At 45.2% G+C, this 18,070-nt stretch overlaps 1 protein-coding gene across 3 annotated transcripts in view; it reads right to left on the bottom strand.

Moving 5' to 3' along the window:
* The window catches only part of IFT56 (intraflagellar transport 56), a 61,869-nt gene that overhangs the window by 38,705 nt on the left and 5,094 nt on the right, over positions 1–18,070 (bottom strand). The window contains exons 3-7 of one of the 3 annotated variants that reach the window (XM_058655065.1): positions 11,305–11,486; positions 10,742–10,879; positions 6,728–6,820; positions 5,626–5,740; positions 3,726–3,775 (exon numbers count right to left, since the gene is read on the bottom strand). In XM_058655065.1, the coding sequence (XP_058511048.1) occupies positions 3,726–3,775; positions 5,626–5,740; positions 6,728–6,820; positions 10,742–10,879; positions 11,305–11,307 (399 nt within the window). In that variant the 5' untranslated portion in view covers positions 11,308–11,486. Of the gene's footprint in view, positions 1–3,725; positions 3,776–5,625; positions 5,741–6,727; positions 6,821–10,741; positions 10,880–11,304; positions 11,870–18,070 lie in introns of those variants that run through there. The other 2 variants (XM_004594371.4, XM_058655066.1) reach the window with 2 other exon arrangements.

Genomic DNA, 18,070 nt, shown 5'->3' on the forward strand with positions numbered 1-18,070 from the left:
TGGAAGTGTAGCAGAGGCTGATATGCTTAGATGTGGAGACAAGATGGACTCCCAGTGAAAGAACTGAAACTCCCCTGACAATCCCCACGCCTACATAGTAGGAAAGCACTTCAATAATAGCATGATGGACTTGTAACCGTTCATGAAGAACATCCACTGCAAAACTAGAGAGGAAATCAATGGGGGGCAGCGGGGAAGGACCTTGGGGAGGGCACAAGAGATGGAGCTAAGCTGATCCAAAGGCAGGAGATAGGAACTTCTTTCTTTCAGATCTCCCATGTGGGCGCAGGATCTGGGACATGATCTGGCACCCATCCGTGCCATTCTGTAGGGCAGTGCAGTGGAAAGCAAAGACAATGAGCCAGAACGTGCCACCCTGGCCACCAGGCATGCACGGCAGGAACACTAAATATTGCCCAGGGAAGAGGGTCTGGAGACATGTCACAATGGGACCACTGGGGACATGTTTGATGGGTGAGAAGTGATTTCTGGGGGTTACCACCCAGATCCAGACCCAGGTCACTACGCTCATGGGTAGGCAAGGGAGCTGAGACAGGGTGGTTTAGAAGAGGGAAACTGGAGAGCATGTGAGTCAGGCCAAGGCACCTGCCTGCCTGGGAGACCTGGGCTGGGCTGAGCAGCATCACATACTGCCCGCTGGTGCTGGGCTTCAGTACCTGCCCACAAGTGTCAGGGCAGGGGGAGGGTCACTTCAGAGTGCAAGAGAGCTGCATCTAGGAGAAATTCATACACATATGTATATATACATACAAATACATTTTTATTTTTAATGATGTTTACATAGTTGGTTAGGGTGGGAAGGGTAGAGCATTAGCGGAAAGTAGATGAACCCTTTGTTTCCAAAATTTCTTTTTCTTCTTCCTTGTCTGGGGGAAGGGGGCAGAGATAGGGGAGGAAGCCACAGCCAGCCTCCCACCTGCCTCAGTAGCCACCCAATGTCATTCCAGGGTCCCCAATAGGTGTGTGTCCCAGCCTGGTCTGCCCCCGGATTCAGCTCTCACACTCATCAGTGGGAACAGTGGCCCAGCAGGGGATCCTCTGCTGCACCCCCTACTGGGCTCACCCCCTGCCCAGGTCTCATGTGTGTTGGTGGCTGCTATGGCCCAGTCTGGCATGGCTCACCTCACCTTGGCCTTTGCTGCCAAGTGCTATAGCCTGGTCTGGCCAGTTCTGCACTTGGTTCCAGCTCATGCTGGCAGGTGCTATAGCCTAGCCCCCAGCCAGAGGGGGCAAATTCTGTAGGGGAATATAATACTTGCTTCTGTGTGAGTGTAGCACTCACTGGTTTGCGTGAGAACTAGAGGTGTTGGCTAACCAAGCCAGGCTGGACTGTAGAACTTACCAAATCTTTTTTGTTTGTTTGTTTTAAGATTTGCTTATTTATTTTTTATTGGAAAGTCAGGTGTACAGAGAAGAGGAGAGACAGAGAGGAAGATCTTCCATCTGCTGATTTACTCCCCAAGTGGCAGCAACAGCCTGAACTGAGCCTATCTGAAGCCAGAAGCCAGGAGCCTCTTCCAGGTCTCTCACATGCGGGTGCAGTGTCCCAAGGCTTTGGGCCATCCTTGACTGCTTTCCCAGGCCACAAGCAGGGAGCTGGATGAGAAATGGGGCTACCGGGTTTAGGACTGGTACCATATGGGATCCCAGTGTGTACAAGACGAGGACTTAAGCTGGTAGGCTACTGTGGCAGGCCCACTAACCAACTCTTGACGGAGCTAGGGGCAAGCACAGAATCTGGGGCTTGAAGCAAGCCTGGTAGAGAAACTGTAGGAACTCCCATGTTAGGCTTTAGGCCTAGCTGGGGAGCATGAGAGCTAGGATTGGTGACACACCAGGCTGGGCAAGACAGCAGTGCCCGTTGGGATACATCTGGGCCAGGTCTAGAGGTAGGATGGACTGAGCTAAGCCACAACGCACACGGTTATGCACAAGAGCTGGGCAGGGTGCAGGATGGACCAGGCTAAACTGTAGCACATGCGGACACATGCAAAAACCAGCTAGGGGTGGTCTGGTGGGCATTATGGGGAATCGCCCCACCTAAGCTGAGGCACCCCTGATGTGTGTGAAGACTAGGCCTGTGGTGGGCTAGGCTGGGTTAACCCGCAAATCCATCAGTTTGCATGAGAGATGGGGCTTGGGGGAGGAACCGACTAGGCAGCTGCGTCGATCAGTACGTGCAGTGGCTGGTGCAGGTGACCGACCAAACCTGACCCTGCACTAGCTGGTATATACAAGAGGTTATCCCAGGCAAGGTTTCTTGTGGGACTCTCGAACTAGACCACTGAACTCAAAACCTGGCCACAGGGAAAATCACAAGACACGTGGTTCGATCTTGGAATACACACATTGAGTCTGGGCCTCCTCAGTTGCTGATGCCCATGTAGTGGAAAAGCATACACAGATGTACACAAAGGACAAGACAGTCAGCTCATCTTGGCCAGCAGAGGACATCAAGTGCCTTGTCAGAGGATGAAAAGCACAGCAGGTTGGACAACTCCGTGACCAAGCTTTGTAGCACGTTCCTGGGTCTGTGGTGGTACTAAGGTGGACTTGGTCAGCTAACAGACCTTGCAACGTTTTCCTCAACCCCGGAGCAATGAAACCAACATCTCAGCACTCTCAAATCCACTCAAGTAACACCCTCGGAACATTCTTCCCCACATGGGGTCTCTAAGGCGTCATCGAAAGAGCATCCTTCATCCCTAGTTCGACAGCAAGCAGCAACCTCTTACCTTTCCCCCACATGGGACACAGGAGAAAAAAAGAACTGAGACATCTGTCCCATCCCCCTTCTTCTGTGCCTGGGCTCCCCCACCCTGATCGGGGACCACACGCGTGTGCATCCTCTCAAACATCTAAACAGCTTTAGAAATAAGACAATTTAAACTAACTAAATAAACCTTTTCTCAAAAATAAAGCTCTTCATGTTCATAGTTCATAACACCAACTCATTAAGTCTATTCCGAAGACATTCAGAATGACACTTTCACAAATAAAAATTAGAAACAACCCAAAAGTTAAATAACCAGAAAATGTAAAATAAATTATGGCACATACAAAAGCAATGAGACCATTTGTTAAAAAAAAAAATCACAATTTTGAAGCCTGCCTAGTACCTCAGGAATATGTTCACAGTATAAGGGTGAGTAAAAAAAAAAAGGGGGGTGGCATAATATAAAACTGTATATTTAGCAAGGGTTTCATTCTGTAAAACAAAGAAACATATAAATGTGTATATATTAAAAATTATCCTTAAAGGAAACACAGGTAGGTGCTTGGGACTAGCTATTCATATATACAAAGTCAGTCTGGATCTCCTACATGGATTACGGGCCAAAGGACTTGTTTCAGGCACATGAGAGGGAGGTGGCCTGAAAGAGCAGCAGCCAGGAAGTGAGTCAGCACTCATACTGAGAGCACAGCAGGCAGAGCCTTAACTAGCAGCACCACAACACTGCCACTCAAACTAACCTTACATTGCTGCTTCAGTGGAACTAGAACTTAACATTTCCGAAGAAATTAAGAGGGTAAAGAACATCGTTAAGAGAAACATCTTACAAGACTAACACCTGTAATCCACTTGGTATAGAAGCACTGTTAACCCTTCCTAGTTAACTGTCTCACTTTTTGTTCATAACAAGAATGAAGAAACACCACATTTTTGAAACAAACAAAAAAATATAAAATGAGGATATAAATACCTTGTGAGCCAAATGGAAGAGCAGACGATTCTGGAGTCGGCTTTTTGGAGCTGAAAACCAAATCCAACATGCTTATTAAAAGCAGTCTATGACATTTTGTCCCTTGAATGAATAAAATGAGACTTAGGTGACTAAGACACAATCTTTACCTACGTGACCCTGATATGGTTCTGCTATGTTGAGTTTAATCTCCCGGTAGCAGCAACGGCAACATCAAGAAGCAGAGAGAAAGAAATGTTCTGAAAATCTGTTTTTCCCTACCACTTGCTCTACCCGATTCTACTTTACAACCCCTAGCACAGCACTCCACACTTACAGACAATTCTGTGTTGTTCAAAAGCTAAACCGAACGCTCCTGGTAGGTTTTATCAGTGTATGCGAATCTATTCTCATTCAGCTCGCCATCCCTCAATCCCTTCTGAAGTTCCCTCTTCCCCAGTTACACCGGCACTCAGTGAGCCTCTGTAAAGTGTGGGCACTGCATCGGAAGATCCAACTGGGCATTGCAACTGTCCTAAACATGCACACACTTTGCTCTTTGATCACTCTGCAAACAACACACGTAACACCCATTGACACAGCATGTATACTGTATCAGGTACTTCAAGTATTCCAGAGATGACATATGACAGCATTTGTGGATTTTGCTATCAGTGTGCGTACTAGAGTCATTCATCTAAGCATAGTGAGAGATGACTGATTCGAGTCTGTTCCACAGGTCTTCCAACATAATAATGTGCCACATGGAAACAGGTATCGAAGCAAAAAAGATTAACATTTTTTTCAAAAGAGTTCATTTATTTGTTTGAAAAAAGGCCGAGTTACAGAAACAGAGAGAGAAACAACTTCCATTCACCGATTTACTTCCCAAATGGCTGCAACTGAGCCAGGGCTAAAGCCAGGGTCCTAGAACTTCATCTGGTCTCCTACACAGGTGGCAGGGGTCCAAGTACCTGGACCACCTTTTGCTGCTTTTTCAAGCACAGCCAGGAGTTGGACAGGAATAGGAGGAGCCAGGACCTGAACTGCTGCGCCAATGGGACACTGGTGTTGCAGGCGGCAGCTTAATCAGCTACATCACAATGCTGGCCCCGAGAAAAGGTTTTGCTTTGTTTTAGCTTTGTAATGCCAGGTGTTTTTTCCCCAATAAAAAAAAGGGGGTAGCACCATAGCTAAGTATGCTAAATCTCTATCTGCAGCACTGGCATCCCCTACGGGTGCTGGTTGCAGTCCCAGCTGTTCAACTTCCACTCCAGCTCCCTGCTAATGCACCTAAGAAATAAGTGAAAGATGGTTCGAGTCCTTGGGTCACTTCTCTGATGTGGGAGACTGGGAAAAAGCTCCATGCTCCTGACTTCAGATGGGCTCCGGAAGAGTGAACCAGCAAACGGAAGATATCTTTGTCTCTTCCACTCTCTCTGAAAACTGCTTTTCTTCTTCTTCTTTTAAATATTTATTTATTTTTATTGGAAAGGCAGATTTACAGAGTGAAGGAGACACAGAGAGAAAGATCTTCTATCTGCTAATTTACTCCCCACATGGCCCCTAAGGATGAGCTGATCTGAAGCCAGGAGACTGGAGTTTCTTCTGGTTCTCCTGCGAAAGTGGAGCATCCCAAGGCTTTGGGCCATCCTCCTCTGCTGCTTTCCCAGGCCAAAAGCAGGGAACTGAATGGGAAAAGAAACAGCAGGGACATGAACCAGCACCCATATGGGATCCTGGTGCTTGAAGGGGGAAGATTAGCCAATTGAGCCATTGTGCCAGGCCCTGAAAATCTGCTTCACAAATAAAAATAAATAAATCTTGAAGGGAAAAAGAAAAGAAATGAAATAAGTTTTAAAATCTCCAAAGTGACTTTTACTGCCAGAGGAATATCAGCTTTACAAAGAGTTCACTCTACCTTTAAATCCAGCTTCTTCAGCTTGCTTGTACATTCCAAGAAAGAAGTACGTGCAGGCCAAGTTCACCCAGACGTCAGCATTGCAATTTTCTTCTTTTGTTGCATTTTCATATTCCTGAAATACATATTAAGCAGCAATCTTATTTCCAAAGACCAAGGGGCTTTCTTCAACAATGACAGGATTCTGTCTGAGACTGGGGAACTTTATATTTAGGGAATCCTCATGCTCCTGCAAGGATTAAATACAGAGGCTGAAGTTCAATTCAACCCATGCAGGGCTATCGTCCATTAAGTCCCGTATCTGCACCTCCACCTCTACTCTGCCTTCGAACTAAAAACAGAAAAAGCAACTGAGCTATTTTGCTTTTGCTAACTAAAAATGATAAATACCTTGTAAGAAACACATTGCATCAGTTAACTTAAAATCTGATAACTTTAATATCCTACTCATTTCACTTCATCCTAATTACTCTCTGTCTTTGTTCATTTGGACTTGGCTTTTTTTTGTTCACCAAGGACACTTCTGAAGTTATACTCTGTCAGTGACATCTCCCATCCACTCTTTTTTTTTTTTTTTTTTAAGATTTATTTATTTTGTTACAAAGTCAGATATACAGAGAGGAGGAGAGACAGAGAGGAAGATCCTCCATCCGATGATTCACTCCCCAAGTGAGCCGCAACGGGCCGGTGCTGCGCCGATCCGAAGCTGGGAACCAGGAACCTCTTCTGGGTCTCCCACACGGGTGCAGGGTCCCAATGCATTGGGCCGTCCTCAACTGCTTTCCCAGGCCACAAGCAGGGAGCTGGATGGGAAGTGGAGCTGCTGGGATTAGAACCGGCGCCCATATGGGATCCCAGGGCTTTCAAGGCGAGGATTTTAGCCGCTAGGCCATGCCGCCGGGCCCAAAATGAATAAATCTTTAAAAAAAAAATTCTGTAGTTGCCTCTGCAACACAGAAATAGGATTAAGTAAGACAGGGTGGTTTTTTATAGTTTGTTTCCTCCTGCACTGCTTGAATTTTACCATGAGTATGTGCTATTTTAACACAGAGTTTAACAACATTTCAAACACACTCCATTAGAAATGTACCCCCACACCAACCTCTAAAGCTCGCTTGTAGTCACCAAGGTGAAAAGCACAGTATCCAATCCACAAGTTAGTATCCTCTTCTTGTTCTCCAACATGGCGTTTAAACTTCAGGTGGAAAGTTCATGCAAAAAAAATAAATAAATAAACAAAAATGTCAATAGAAAACTCTCAGTTATGTTGTTATGATGCCTGGCTGGCCATCTACAAGCAAGATGGCATACAGTGTGGGCGCACAGTGTGCATCCTGAGTAAATCTATTCCTATAGAACTCAGGAAGGGGCCAGTGCAATGGCTCAACTACCTGATCCTCCACCTTCCAGCAATGGCATCCTGTATAGGTACTAGTTCATGTTCCAGCTCCTCCACTTCCCATCCACATCCCTGCCGACAGCCTGGGAAAGCAGCAGAGAATGGCGGGAGACCTAGAAGAGGCATCTGGCTTCTGGCATCAGACAATTACCTTTATATACACACATATTTAAAGAGTTTCTTACTTATTTGAAAGGCGGACTTACAGATAGAGAGAGGCAGATAGAAAGAGAGCATCCATCTCCATCAATTGGATTACTTTCTTAGTAGCCGCAACAGCAAGGGGATGGGCAGTGGCCCAAGTACTTGAACCATCCTCTGTTGCTTTCCTAGGCACATTAACAGGCAGTTGGATAATAAGCAAAATATCTGGCATCCCACCTTGGCACCAGTTTGTGTCCCAGATGCTCTGATGTAGCTCTCTGTTAACGGCCTGGGAAAGCAGCAGAAGATAGCCCAGGTGGCTTCCTGTACCCATGTGCGAAACCCTGGTATAACTGATAGATGGAAGAGCCCTCCCTTTCCCTACCTCTTCCCTCTCTCTGTGTAACTATTTCAAATAAATAAATAAATCTTAAAAACAAAGGAGTAGCTAGAATCAAGTATTCTGATAACTCTGATAAGGGATATAAGTGTCCCTAGTTAGAGAAACTTGTATTTTCAAATATTTCACACTGATTTTCTGTATTTACTGATACCATAAAGTATTTGGGTTGTTTAACACTTCTGGGTGAAATATAAGGAACAAAAGATTATGTGTACAATTTAAAGCCAAATAGCTGAAAGTTGAGACGAGGCGCAGTGAACTCAAAGCCAAACAGCCACGACAGTTGGTAGCAGGGACTTGAAGCAATGCCTGACTCCAAACCCACATTCCCACATTCCACACTCCACTGCATTCAACCTCACATTTCTATCCTGTCCTATTGGCATCCATACATTTATTAGTAGGTTATAGCCTTGCACTGAGGACAAGACATTTAGTCATCCTTGTAGCCCTGAAGTCTACCTTTAACATTTAAGAATGTTATAACATTCTTATGAATGTCAAGAATGTTACTCTTAGGAATAACATTTAAGAATGTGGAGAAGATTAGCCTCACCTATATTCACTGTAAATAAATGTTTATGAACTCATAAGCCAATGAAAGAAAAAATTCCTATTTTGGAGGAAAAGACTGAGACCTGAGGAGGGACTGTGAATTATCACACTAAGCCAATGAAAGGAAAAAAATCCTATTTTGGAGGAAAACATTGAGACCTGGGAAAGGACTGTGAATTATCACACTAAGATGAGATTTTTTTTTTTCAATCTGAAACAGTGATAAATCACTCAGTGAGCTGGCAGCACGGACCTACACGGCATTGCTACAAAACAGGGTCTTAGTCATTACAAGATGAAGCCATTCCTTAGAAACTTTCCTGCAGGGGTTAAGAAGTGATTCCTGTAGCCAATTCCACAACAGAAGAAATCTTCCTGGGACAGGCATAGGGCTCAGCAGCTGGCACACAGGTTGAGGTGCCTATTTCAGATGTCTGCATCCCATACCGAGGCGCCTGGTGTGAGGCTGAGCTCTACTTCTGGTTCAAGCTTCCTACTCAGGTGTTCAGGTCCCAGCCCACCGCCTGAGAGACGCAGATGGAGTTCTATTGCTCCTGACTTCAGCCTGGCCTAGCCCTGGCTATTACAGGTATTTGAAGAGTGAGCCAGAGGACAAGTCAATCTCTCTCTCTTTTTGCCACTCAAATAAAAATAAAAATAGATTTAAAAAGAGAGAGAGAGAGAAGGAGCAAAAAGAATGGCAGAAAACAGACACATAGCACTCAGTCCACTGACTCACAGAGCTGGAAGGCCTTTCCATGTCAACTCCCCCACTGATAGGGTGAGAGCAAGCTGACACCAAACAAGTTAAACAAAATGCTCCATGCTGGAGAACCCATAAGAAAGCTAAGACTACATATGAAAGATTGATAAACATATGCAAAACTAATTAAGATGTTATTGTTGCTAGATTGAGTATAACACAGCTGGAGTAGAGCTTCAGTGAAATGACCGTGACCCACTATAACCAGACCCTGCTGCCTAACTCTTTCTTCATCCCCTGGTCCACCCCTTCACCTTCTCACAGCACATGCTTCTCAGAAAGCAGCTTCTGGAAGTGCCTTGGACCACCTGCTTCAGGAGCACCTGGCCCACTTCCTTAAAAATGCAGATTACCAGGCACCATTGCAGACCTGAAGAATCAGCATCGCTAAGGCAGGAACGAAGACTCTACATCTTGGTAAACACTTTATGTCATTCTAATACAAATTAAAAGATCGGAAATACTGCTGTAGAGATTTTAAATATTTCCTGGGGATATATTTTCAAGACTCACACGATAGAATTTAAATTTGGTGAAAATTTAGAAGCTATAATAAGCACTGATCGTAAACTGGTCAGGATTGGGAATCTATTATATGTGAACTGATATTGTATTATATGCCATTCAATATTTTTAATCACTCTAAGTTGAACTACATACAATCAAAAGCAATCCTCAAGAAATAGTTATTTTTTAAAATTTATTTTCTTTCTTTTTTTAAAGATTTATTTTTATTACAAAGTCAGATATACAGAGAGGAGGAGAGACAGAGAAAAAGATCTTCCATCCACTAATTCACTCCCAATTGACCGCAATGGCCGGAGCTGTGCCGATCCGAAGCCAGGAGCCAGGAGTTTCTTCTGGGTCTCCCATGCGGGTGCAGGGTCCCAAGGCTTTGGGCTGTCCTCGACTGCTTTCCCAGGCCACAAGCAGAGAACTGGATGGGAAGCAGGGATGTTGGGAATGGAACCAGTGCCCATATGGGATCCCAGCACATTTAAGTAGAGGACTTTAGGCACTAGGCCACTGCGCCGGGCCTTAAAATTTATTTTCTAGCTCCCTTTTTAAAAAGCTTTATCAGGGGACCAGATGTTGGTTCAACAAGCTAATTCTCTACCTGCTGGCACCAGCATCCAATATGAGCACTGGTTCCTATCTCAGCTCCTCCACTTACCATGCAACTTCTGCTTGTGGCCTGGAAAAGCAGCAGAGTGATGGCTCGAGTCCTTGGTCCCCTGCACCTGCGTAATAAGTAGGAGACCTGAGGAAGTCCCTGGTCTTGGCTCCTGGCTTTGCATTAGGTGTGCTCAGACCATTACAATCATTTGGCGACTGAATCTCCGTGTTTCTCCTTCTCTCTGTATATCTGCCTTTCAAGTAAAATAAACAAATACTTTAAAAAAAAAGTTTTATCCATCTGAAATGCAGAGTAACAGAGAGGGAAAACCATAGAAAGAGAAAGGTATTCTCCACTCATTGGTTCACTCCCCCAAATGCCAGCAACATCCAGGAGCTGTTGCCAGGAGCCTGGAACTCCACCTGGGCTTCTCATTTGAATGGCTGGAATACATGTACTGGGTCCTGATACGCTGCCTCACGGGCGTTAATAGGGTAGGAAGCAGAGGGAGAGAACTCGAGTTGCTCTTATGCGACGCAGGTGTTCCAACCTGCGGCTTAGCACCACAACGCTCCAGTTCTAATTCATCTTTAATCAGGTAGGTAGGTCATTGAGACCCCGCCTGATGAAACTTCCCGGCGATCCCCTGAAGAAGCCCCAGAGTGAAGTCACCAGCATAACAACCAGCATCCACCCACCCACAATCAGGTATTCGCAAGCGTTTTTGGACATTACCTCCAGTAGGGTAATAGCGCCAGTGAAATCTCTCTGTGAAAGCAGCTCCTCCAGTTTCGGAATCTTCCGGCCTTTCTTTTTCCTTTTGTCGGTGTGCGGTAGGTCCCCGCCTACCGCAGGCTTGGCTCTGGAAAGCATCTGTGGAAGAAACGAGACAGCCCTATGACCCAGCTTTAAATAAGTCAGAGGCCAGCTCCAGCATTCAGAAATCAAAGCCTGAACAAGGAACACCAGAAAATCCTTTGCAAACTCTTTTTTGGTAAAAGGAGCATCCTCCTGTACCAAATAGCTACCCTCAACTTCGTGGATGCTTTCCTGCAGCCATCTCAAGCCTTCCCTTGTCCTGCCTTGGAAAGCACACAGCTCCAGTGTGTGCAAAGGGAGATCAAAGAAGAAAGCTTCCAAGCAACAACAGCAGCATCCCTGCTCCCCATGGGAACCGGGCAAGGCAGGAGGATCATTCAGTGCTGACACGGCCAGGTTACCCAGCTGGGAGCTCGGACCGGTCATCTCCAGTCCCAGGACCTACTCAACGTTCTCTCACACGCTTCGAAGCCACTAACCATCTTGGCGTTGGTCCTGCGAGCCCCCTCTGCAGACGGCAGGCAAAGGCCGCGCCTCAGCGCGCCGCCGCATCCACACAGCTCGCTCCGTCTCCACGGCAACCCCGCGAGGCTGGTCCGTCCGGGAGAAGAGACCGCCGGAATACCAATGCTCGCTGTTTCTGGTTCCGTTGCTCTTGCCGCTGCCGGAAGCCTGGCTATTACTCTTCCCGGAGGAGAGCTGCTTTCTCTGTGCTGAAAGCAAAACTGATTTTCGTATGAATGTATTTTAGGGTCAAACGATTTAAAGTAGTGTTGTTTTTCAGATGCAGGTTTTCGGGGGAAGTGATTTTCAAAGGTGACTTCCGTTTTGGACTGTGGTGGGTTCCATAGCAACCTGCAGGCGTCTTCTAACGTGCATTGCAGCCTCCCGCTCAAGTGGGAAATTTAAAAGAAACTTTCTGCTGTTCCGAGGGAGTCGGTATTGAATATTGGAGTGCACTAAAATGCAGGTTTTACATTTTTACAGGTACTCCTACACACAGGAGCTATGGTAAATGTGGTTTGGATGACCTAATTTATTTATCTCACTCCTACTCCCACTTAACACAATCGCAATCCTGGAATGTTAACGCTGAAGAGGACCTTAAGGAACATGCCGTCAGCCCCTCAGAATCAACAATCACAAAGTGACATTTTTTTAGTTAACTAACAGCTCGGTAGGGAAGTGAAATAGTTCCTTCAATTGTGTGTGAAGTCATGGTGACGTAGCTGGAGCACAAGATAAACCGCCCTGAGTAACTAGTTGAGTTTGGAGACTGAAGGACACAGCAGATGCAAGGAAGGTAGGCGTGATCGCGTGATTCCTTTCCATTCTCTTGCTTATTCGTCGCCTGGGAGTCCCCACCCTACTCACCTCCCAGCCCACATTCGGTAAATATTGGTTTACTGCAGAGGCAATGAATTACTACCTAGCCTAATTCACTGATACATGATATTGGATTTCTGTATACACGAACGTTGATATATAGAGACATAGGCACACACACACACAGATGCACAAATTCAGCAATGTGCTTGCCATTCTTTTGATTCCAAGTGTTAAAAATAACCCTACTCTTGCTTGAATTTAAAGCAAACCAATCTTAGCTCCTTTTTTCCCCCCACAGATTTTGTGTGTGTGATAGCCTAGTTAACTCAATAACCATCAAACTCGGCCTTTTGAAGTGTACAGCTCAGAAGCGCTTGGTCTGGCCACAGTGTTGTGCCCCCACTACTCTTATGGAAGTCCAGAACATTCTCATCATCTCGGAGAGACCCCATACCCACTAGCAGTCATTCATTGTTCCCTTCTTTCCCCAGCCTCTGGTAACCAACAATCTCTATTCTATTTCTTTGGATTTACGTATTCTGGATACTTTATACTGGAAATCATGCAGAGATCTACATATTGCGAGTCTCCATATTGAAAAATTCTAAGTCAGCCTCGGTAACTATCGTAGAAAACGTCTTCTCCTCCTACCATAACAAATAGGACTTCATGGAGGAAATCAGGTTGAATTCAGAGTTCTCATCTTCGGCACTTGGTGGGCCATGCGGAAATGCAGCCCCTACCTTCAACCCTGCATTCTTTTCTTCTCACCTAGGCTTTTTTTTGCATGCTCCTGAGGGGCTCTGCATGGACACCAGCTCATAAGCCTGATGACCCAGCTATCACCTGCTGATAGACCTGGTAGGAAGCCAGAGCCAGGGAAGAGTCCTTTTTGGATGTGAACACAGACTCAGGGTTGTAGAGGTAGGGAATTCAGCAGGTTGGCAAGACCTACAAACACTACAAAGTCTTCACAGTTGGCTTAGGCTCCAGTCATGGTGAAGAGCCCTGTGTGGGGATCTACAGGCTGTCATGCTGATAACATGGTAACCCTGTTGAATTGTCCAATCAGTTGAAATGGTCTAGCAGTTGAGGGTGTTGCTTCAGATCTCCACATCTAAGGAAAAGTTGTTCGGATGGTAACTGATTTAAGAGGGGAACAGTAGGACATTGGTTGTACTAGAGCAATCATTCTCCCTACTACAATTCCAAGAATCATCCATGATGTAGGTAACATGGAATTATATAAGCACATGACACCTGGTTGCATGCATAAGAGGAAAAGCTGGAAAGGCAGTTCCAATGAAACATACTCGTGTCTGAGAGATGATAAAAAGTAATCAGATTGTGATGATGATAGCATAACTGCGAAAATTTACTAAAAAATGATGGAATTGCATGTACATTGACACAGGTGAATTCTGATATGTAAATTGCATCCCCCCTAAGCAGGTTTTCTTTGCCTTAAGGAGAATCCAGTTATGAGCTCAGTTTGACGGGCTGAAGTCTCGCATCTCCAGTTTAGTCCTGAGGCCCAGTGATACTCCTGCTTCACAGAAATTGCCAAGATCACAATCCTGTCTTTCCCCAGGATCATGAGTTACTGACACACCTTGTTAAAGTCTTAATATTCCTTCGTTGAGTTGATTTTCCATAAGGAAAAAAAAAAATTGGTGACCATAGAAAATTAGAGGAAAAATGAGAATTTTTATATATGTGTATGTGTGTGTGTGTGTGTGTGTGTGTGTGTGTTTATGTTCAGTGGAATGAAGAAACAAACCCTGGAAGCAGACTAACAATTACAGCTTAAGTAACTACTCAGTAACCCTGTTAGGTAGGTCCAAGCCCCACCCGCTTACTCCCACCCCACACCAATGGGGTTCTTAGACAGCATTGTGTCCCAGGAGGATTTTCAGGAACTGCACATTTAAACACACACACACACACACACACACATACACACACACACGGTTTTCCAGTGGAAGGAAAGGGGAAGGACAACCGGGGGACCCGTACTCAGGTCCTCAAAGATTCCAGGCTGCAGGCAAGCTGCGCTCTCAGTCCTGTACTGAGCTGCCCACCTGCTCTGCCAAATGTCCTTTTTATTACTGTTGTCAGCGCAGGTTGGATACTCGGCTCTTTCCATAGACACCCACCTGTTCTATCAGGTATATTCTCATTAAGCTTTGCTGCCTCACCGCCCACTGCTTTCTGTCTCAGGTCAGAGTCCTTTCTTGAATAAAGACAAGAACCTCTGAGTAGCCATCTTCACTGACATTACCACTATTCAAATGTACAACATTTTCATTATCCTCCTGAAAAACACACACCTATTAGCAATCAGTCTTTAATTGGTTTTCTTTTGGACAAATATTTATTTATTTTCATTTGAAAAGCAGATTTTATAGAGATGGAGAAAGATCTTCTATCTACTGGTTCATTTCCCAAATGGCCACTATGTTCATAGACTGAGTCAATTTGAAGCAGGAAGTCAGGAGCTTCTTCCAGGTCTCCCACATGGGTGCAGGGTCCAAAGGACTTGGGCCATCTTCACCTGCTTTTCCAAGTTATAAGCAGAGAGTCAAATGGAAAGCAGAGCAGCCGGGACACAAACTAGCACCCATAAGGAATGCTGGCACCACAAGGTGGAAGATTAGCTTGTTGTACCACCGTCCCAGGCCCTTCCCATCCCATTAATCTATTTTTTTCATTAATCTATTTTTTATCTCAATTGATCTAGCTAGTTTGAGAATTTTATGGAAATAGAATCATACAACATGCGACTAAAAAAAGATTTATTTATTTTTATTGGAAAGGCAGATCAGATTTATGGAGAGAAAGAAAGAGAGAAATATCTTCCATCTCTGGTTTACTCCCTTAATGGCTACATTTGCAGGAACTGAGCTGATCTGAAGCCAGGAATTTATTCTGGATCACCCACGTGGGTGTAAGGTCTCAAGGCTTTGGGTCATCCTCTACTGCTTTCTCAGGCCATAATCAGGATTTTGGATGGAAGTGGAGCAGCCAAGACACAAACTGGTACCCACACAGGATCCTGGCACTTTCAAGGGGAGGATTAGCTAATCGAACCATGCCAGGCACCAACATGTGACTTATTTTAAAAAAAGATATATTTCTTTTTATTGCAAAGTCAGATAGAGAAGAGACAGAGAGGAAGATCTTTTACCCACTAATTCATTCCCCAAGTGGCTACAAAAGCCAGAGCTGAGCTTATCTGAAACCAGGATCCAGGAGTTCTTCTGGGTCTCCCATGTGGGTGCATAGTCCCAAGGCTTTGGGCCATCCTCTATTGCTTTCCCAGGTGACCAGCAGGGAGCTGGATGGGAAACGGGGCCACTGGGATTAGAACCAGTGCCCATAAGGAATCCTGGCACATGCAAGGTAAGACCTTTAGCTACTAGGCTATTGTGCCAGGCCCTCATGGCTTCCTTCACTTGCCAAAATTATTTCAAAGTCTTATTCATATTGCCACATGTATCAGTATGCTGTTCCTTTTTAAGGATAAATTCATTTGCATGGATGTGTCATATTTGGTTATCCTACTGTTTATGCACCTAATGTATGCTAAGAGCTTGGAGCTTGGTGGTCCTGTCATATCTCACCCACTCTGTATGTGCATTTAGGGAATAGCCTCCTTCCCAGTCCATCCTGTGTGAAATACAATTCAGGCAATGGGGCTGGTACTGTATTCTGACTGTTCTACTTCCCATTCAGCTCTCTGCTTAAGGCCTAGGAAAGCAACAGAGGAGGATGGTCCATCGCTTTGGAACCCTGCTTCCACATGGGAGACCCAGAAGAAGCTCCTGGCTCCCAGCTTCAAATTGGCTTGGCTCTGGCCATTGTAGCCATTTGGGGAGTAAACTAGAAAACAGAATACTTTCTGTCTTTCCTTCTCTGTAACTTTGCCTTTCCAATAAAAATTAATAAATCTAAAAAAAAAAAAGACTTCAAGGACGGCCACCTAGATGTAGCTACTGCTGGCTCTGTCTTTGCCAGCCAGGCCCAGTCTGAGATTACCTACCACAGTCCAACCACATATCATTTGGTGACAGGTTGCAATTCCCTACTCGCTCTCATCATTTAATCAGTTCTCTAACTCCTACCTCTCTTCCTGACTACTTACTCAACATCCTCAACATTTCAAATACTTACTGGCTCAAAGTGATTATCCACGTTCTTATCTCCTGGTTTCTGCTGAGCGGCTTAGCTGGATGTTTCTGGTTCTCTCTTTGAGGTTGTCAGTGCGGAGGAGGTGATATCTTGACAAAGGCTGAAGGATCCCCTTCCAAATGGCTCACCCACATGCTGGGCAGGTCTGTTGCAGTCTGTTGCAAAGAGGTCTTAGTCAACTTACCACATGGAACTCTACGCAGTGCTACTAGACTGTCCACACAGCCTAACAGGATCCAAACCAGAGCCAGGAAGAAGGCTCAGTGTTTTTTCTGATCCAGCCTTGATAGTCATCATCATTTCTAAAGTATCCAGTTGATCACACAGATCAGTCTTTTTGTTGTAGAGGAGGACTACGCAAGGGATCAAATATCTGGAGGCAAAACTCCCTGGGGGTCAGCTTGGTCATCACTTAGTGTTGCATCCAACCCAAGTCTCTCCCTAAGAAATACAGCCCAGATAACTCTGTGAAGCAGCAAAGCTTATTTGAGGAGGCAGGTAAACAGACCAATCTGATGGGGTAAGCTCTCCTTTCCTTCAGAGTGTGACCCCGGCATGAGAGTTACAAGGGTTTTTATAGAATGGGTGAGTTAGGCAGCCATGGGAAGCAGGGGAGTTGGGAACAGCCATAGGAACAATGGGTGAGTTGGGCAGCCATGGGAGGCAGCCATGGGAACAATGGAGGGAGCAAGACGTATAATATTAGTTCCTGAAACCAAGGGTTACTGGTAGGGCATGTTGCACTTCGTGCTTTGGCCCTAAAAGCAGGAAACTGGCAAAGCATTTTGCACAGAAACACAAAGAGCATGTTAGCAAACTTACACAGCCTTGAACCAAAGCGACTCCATTTGTGACTGGATTTTACACTATGGCCATCGACATCATGTTAACCCCCTCTGGGTCACTACACACACATTTCCTAGCTATGAGACTAGTATTGCTAGAAATTTTTGCAACTTGAAGTTCTGCATCTTAACACCAGCAAAACAAAGTCTGTGCATTCGCCCTCTAAGAGGGATATGGCTTTTCTCTACTCCATAGTTAATCCCTTTGCTCTACCTCCAATCCCATTCTTTCCCAGTTCAGTGCTTCCAAGGGAATATTGCTGTTACATGGGTTCAATCTAGAGAAATCCCATGTGCCTGCTCTTCACTTCTGTCTTTCCTTGTTTACTTGACCATTTCCCTAATGCCTTCGAACATTCCACCTGACTCAACCTTCTTGTGTTTGTGTACTTTCGTTTCTATGACTTGGCAGAGCTGACTCATGGCAACCTGTGTGTTTTGTTTTCCTTTCCAAACCGTGGCTCCAGTGACTCATAAAGCTGGACATTATACTAATGGGCCCATATGCACTCTCCAGATAGATTTCCAGGAATGTTTCTCCTACGGCTAGGTCTTTGAGCAAAATACCAACCAGCCAACCAACAAAGCAAGAATGATCAAATAAAACCTCTCTGGTTTCCTTTCTCCTCCCTTGTCAGTACTGTAAGATAACTCAGCTGTGCTCAATTGTTCTATTTCTTTACTGTTAGCATGTTGGGTTTAAATGTTCCCATTGTGAGAAAACGGCTCTGTGAAGTGAGTGGAATATAAGAATATAAACAGGAGAATTTACTGACTTAGGGCATACACAATGCATACAAACTTTAGTGTTGTGGCAAGGACAGACATGACAAATACAGAATGGAAGCCAAGGTGGTGCCCTGAAATCTAGGAAAGTGAA

Source organism: Ochotona princeps, chromosome 25 (assembly GCF_030435755.1).
Source record: "Ochotona princeps isolate mOchPri1 chromosome 25, mOchPri1.hap1, whole genome shotgun sequence".
Lineage (NCBI taxonomy): Eukaryota > Metazoa > Chordata > Mammalia > Lagomorpha > Ochotonidae > Ochotona > Ochotona princeps.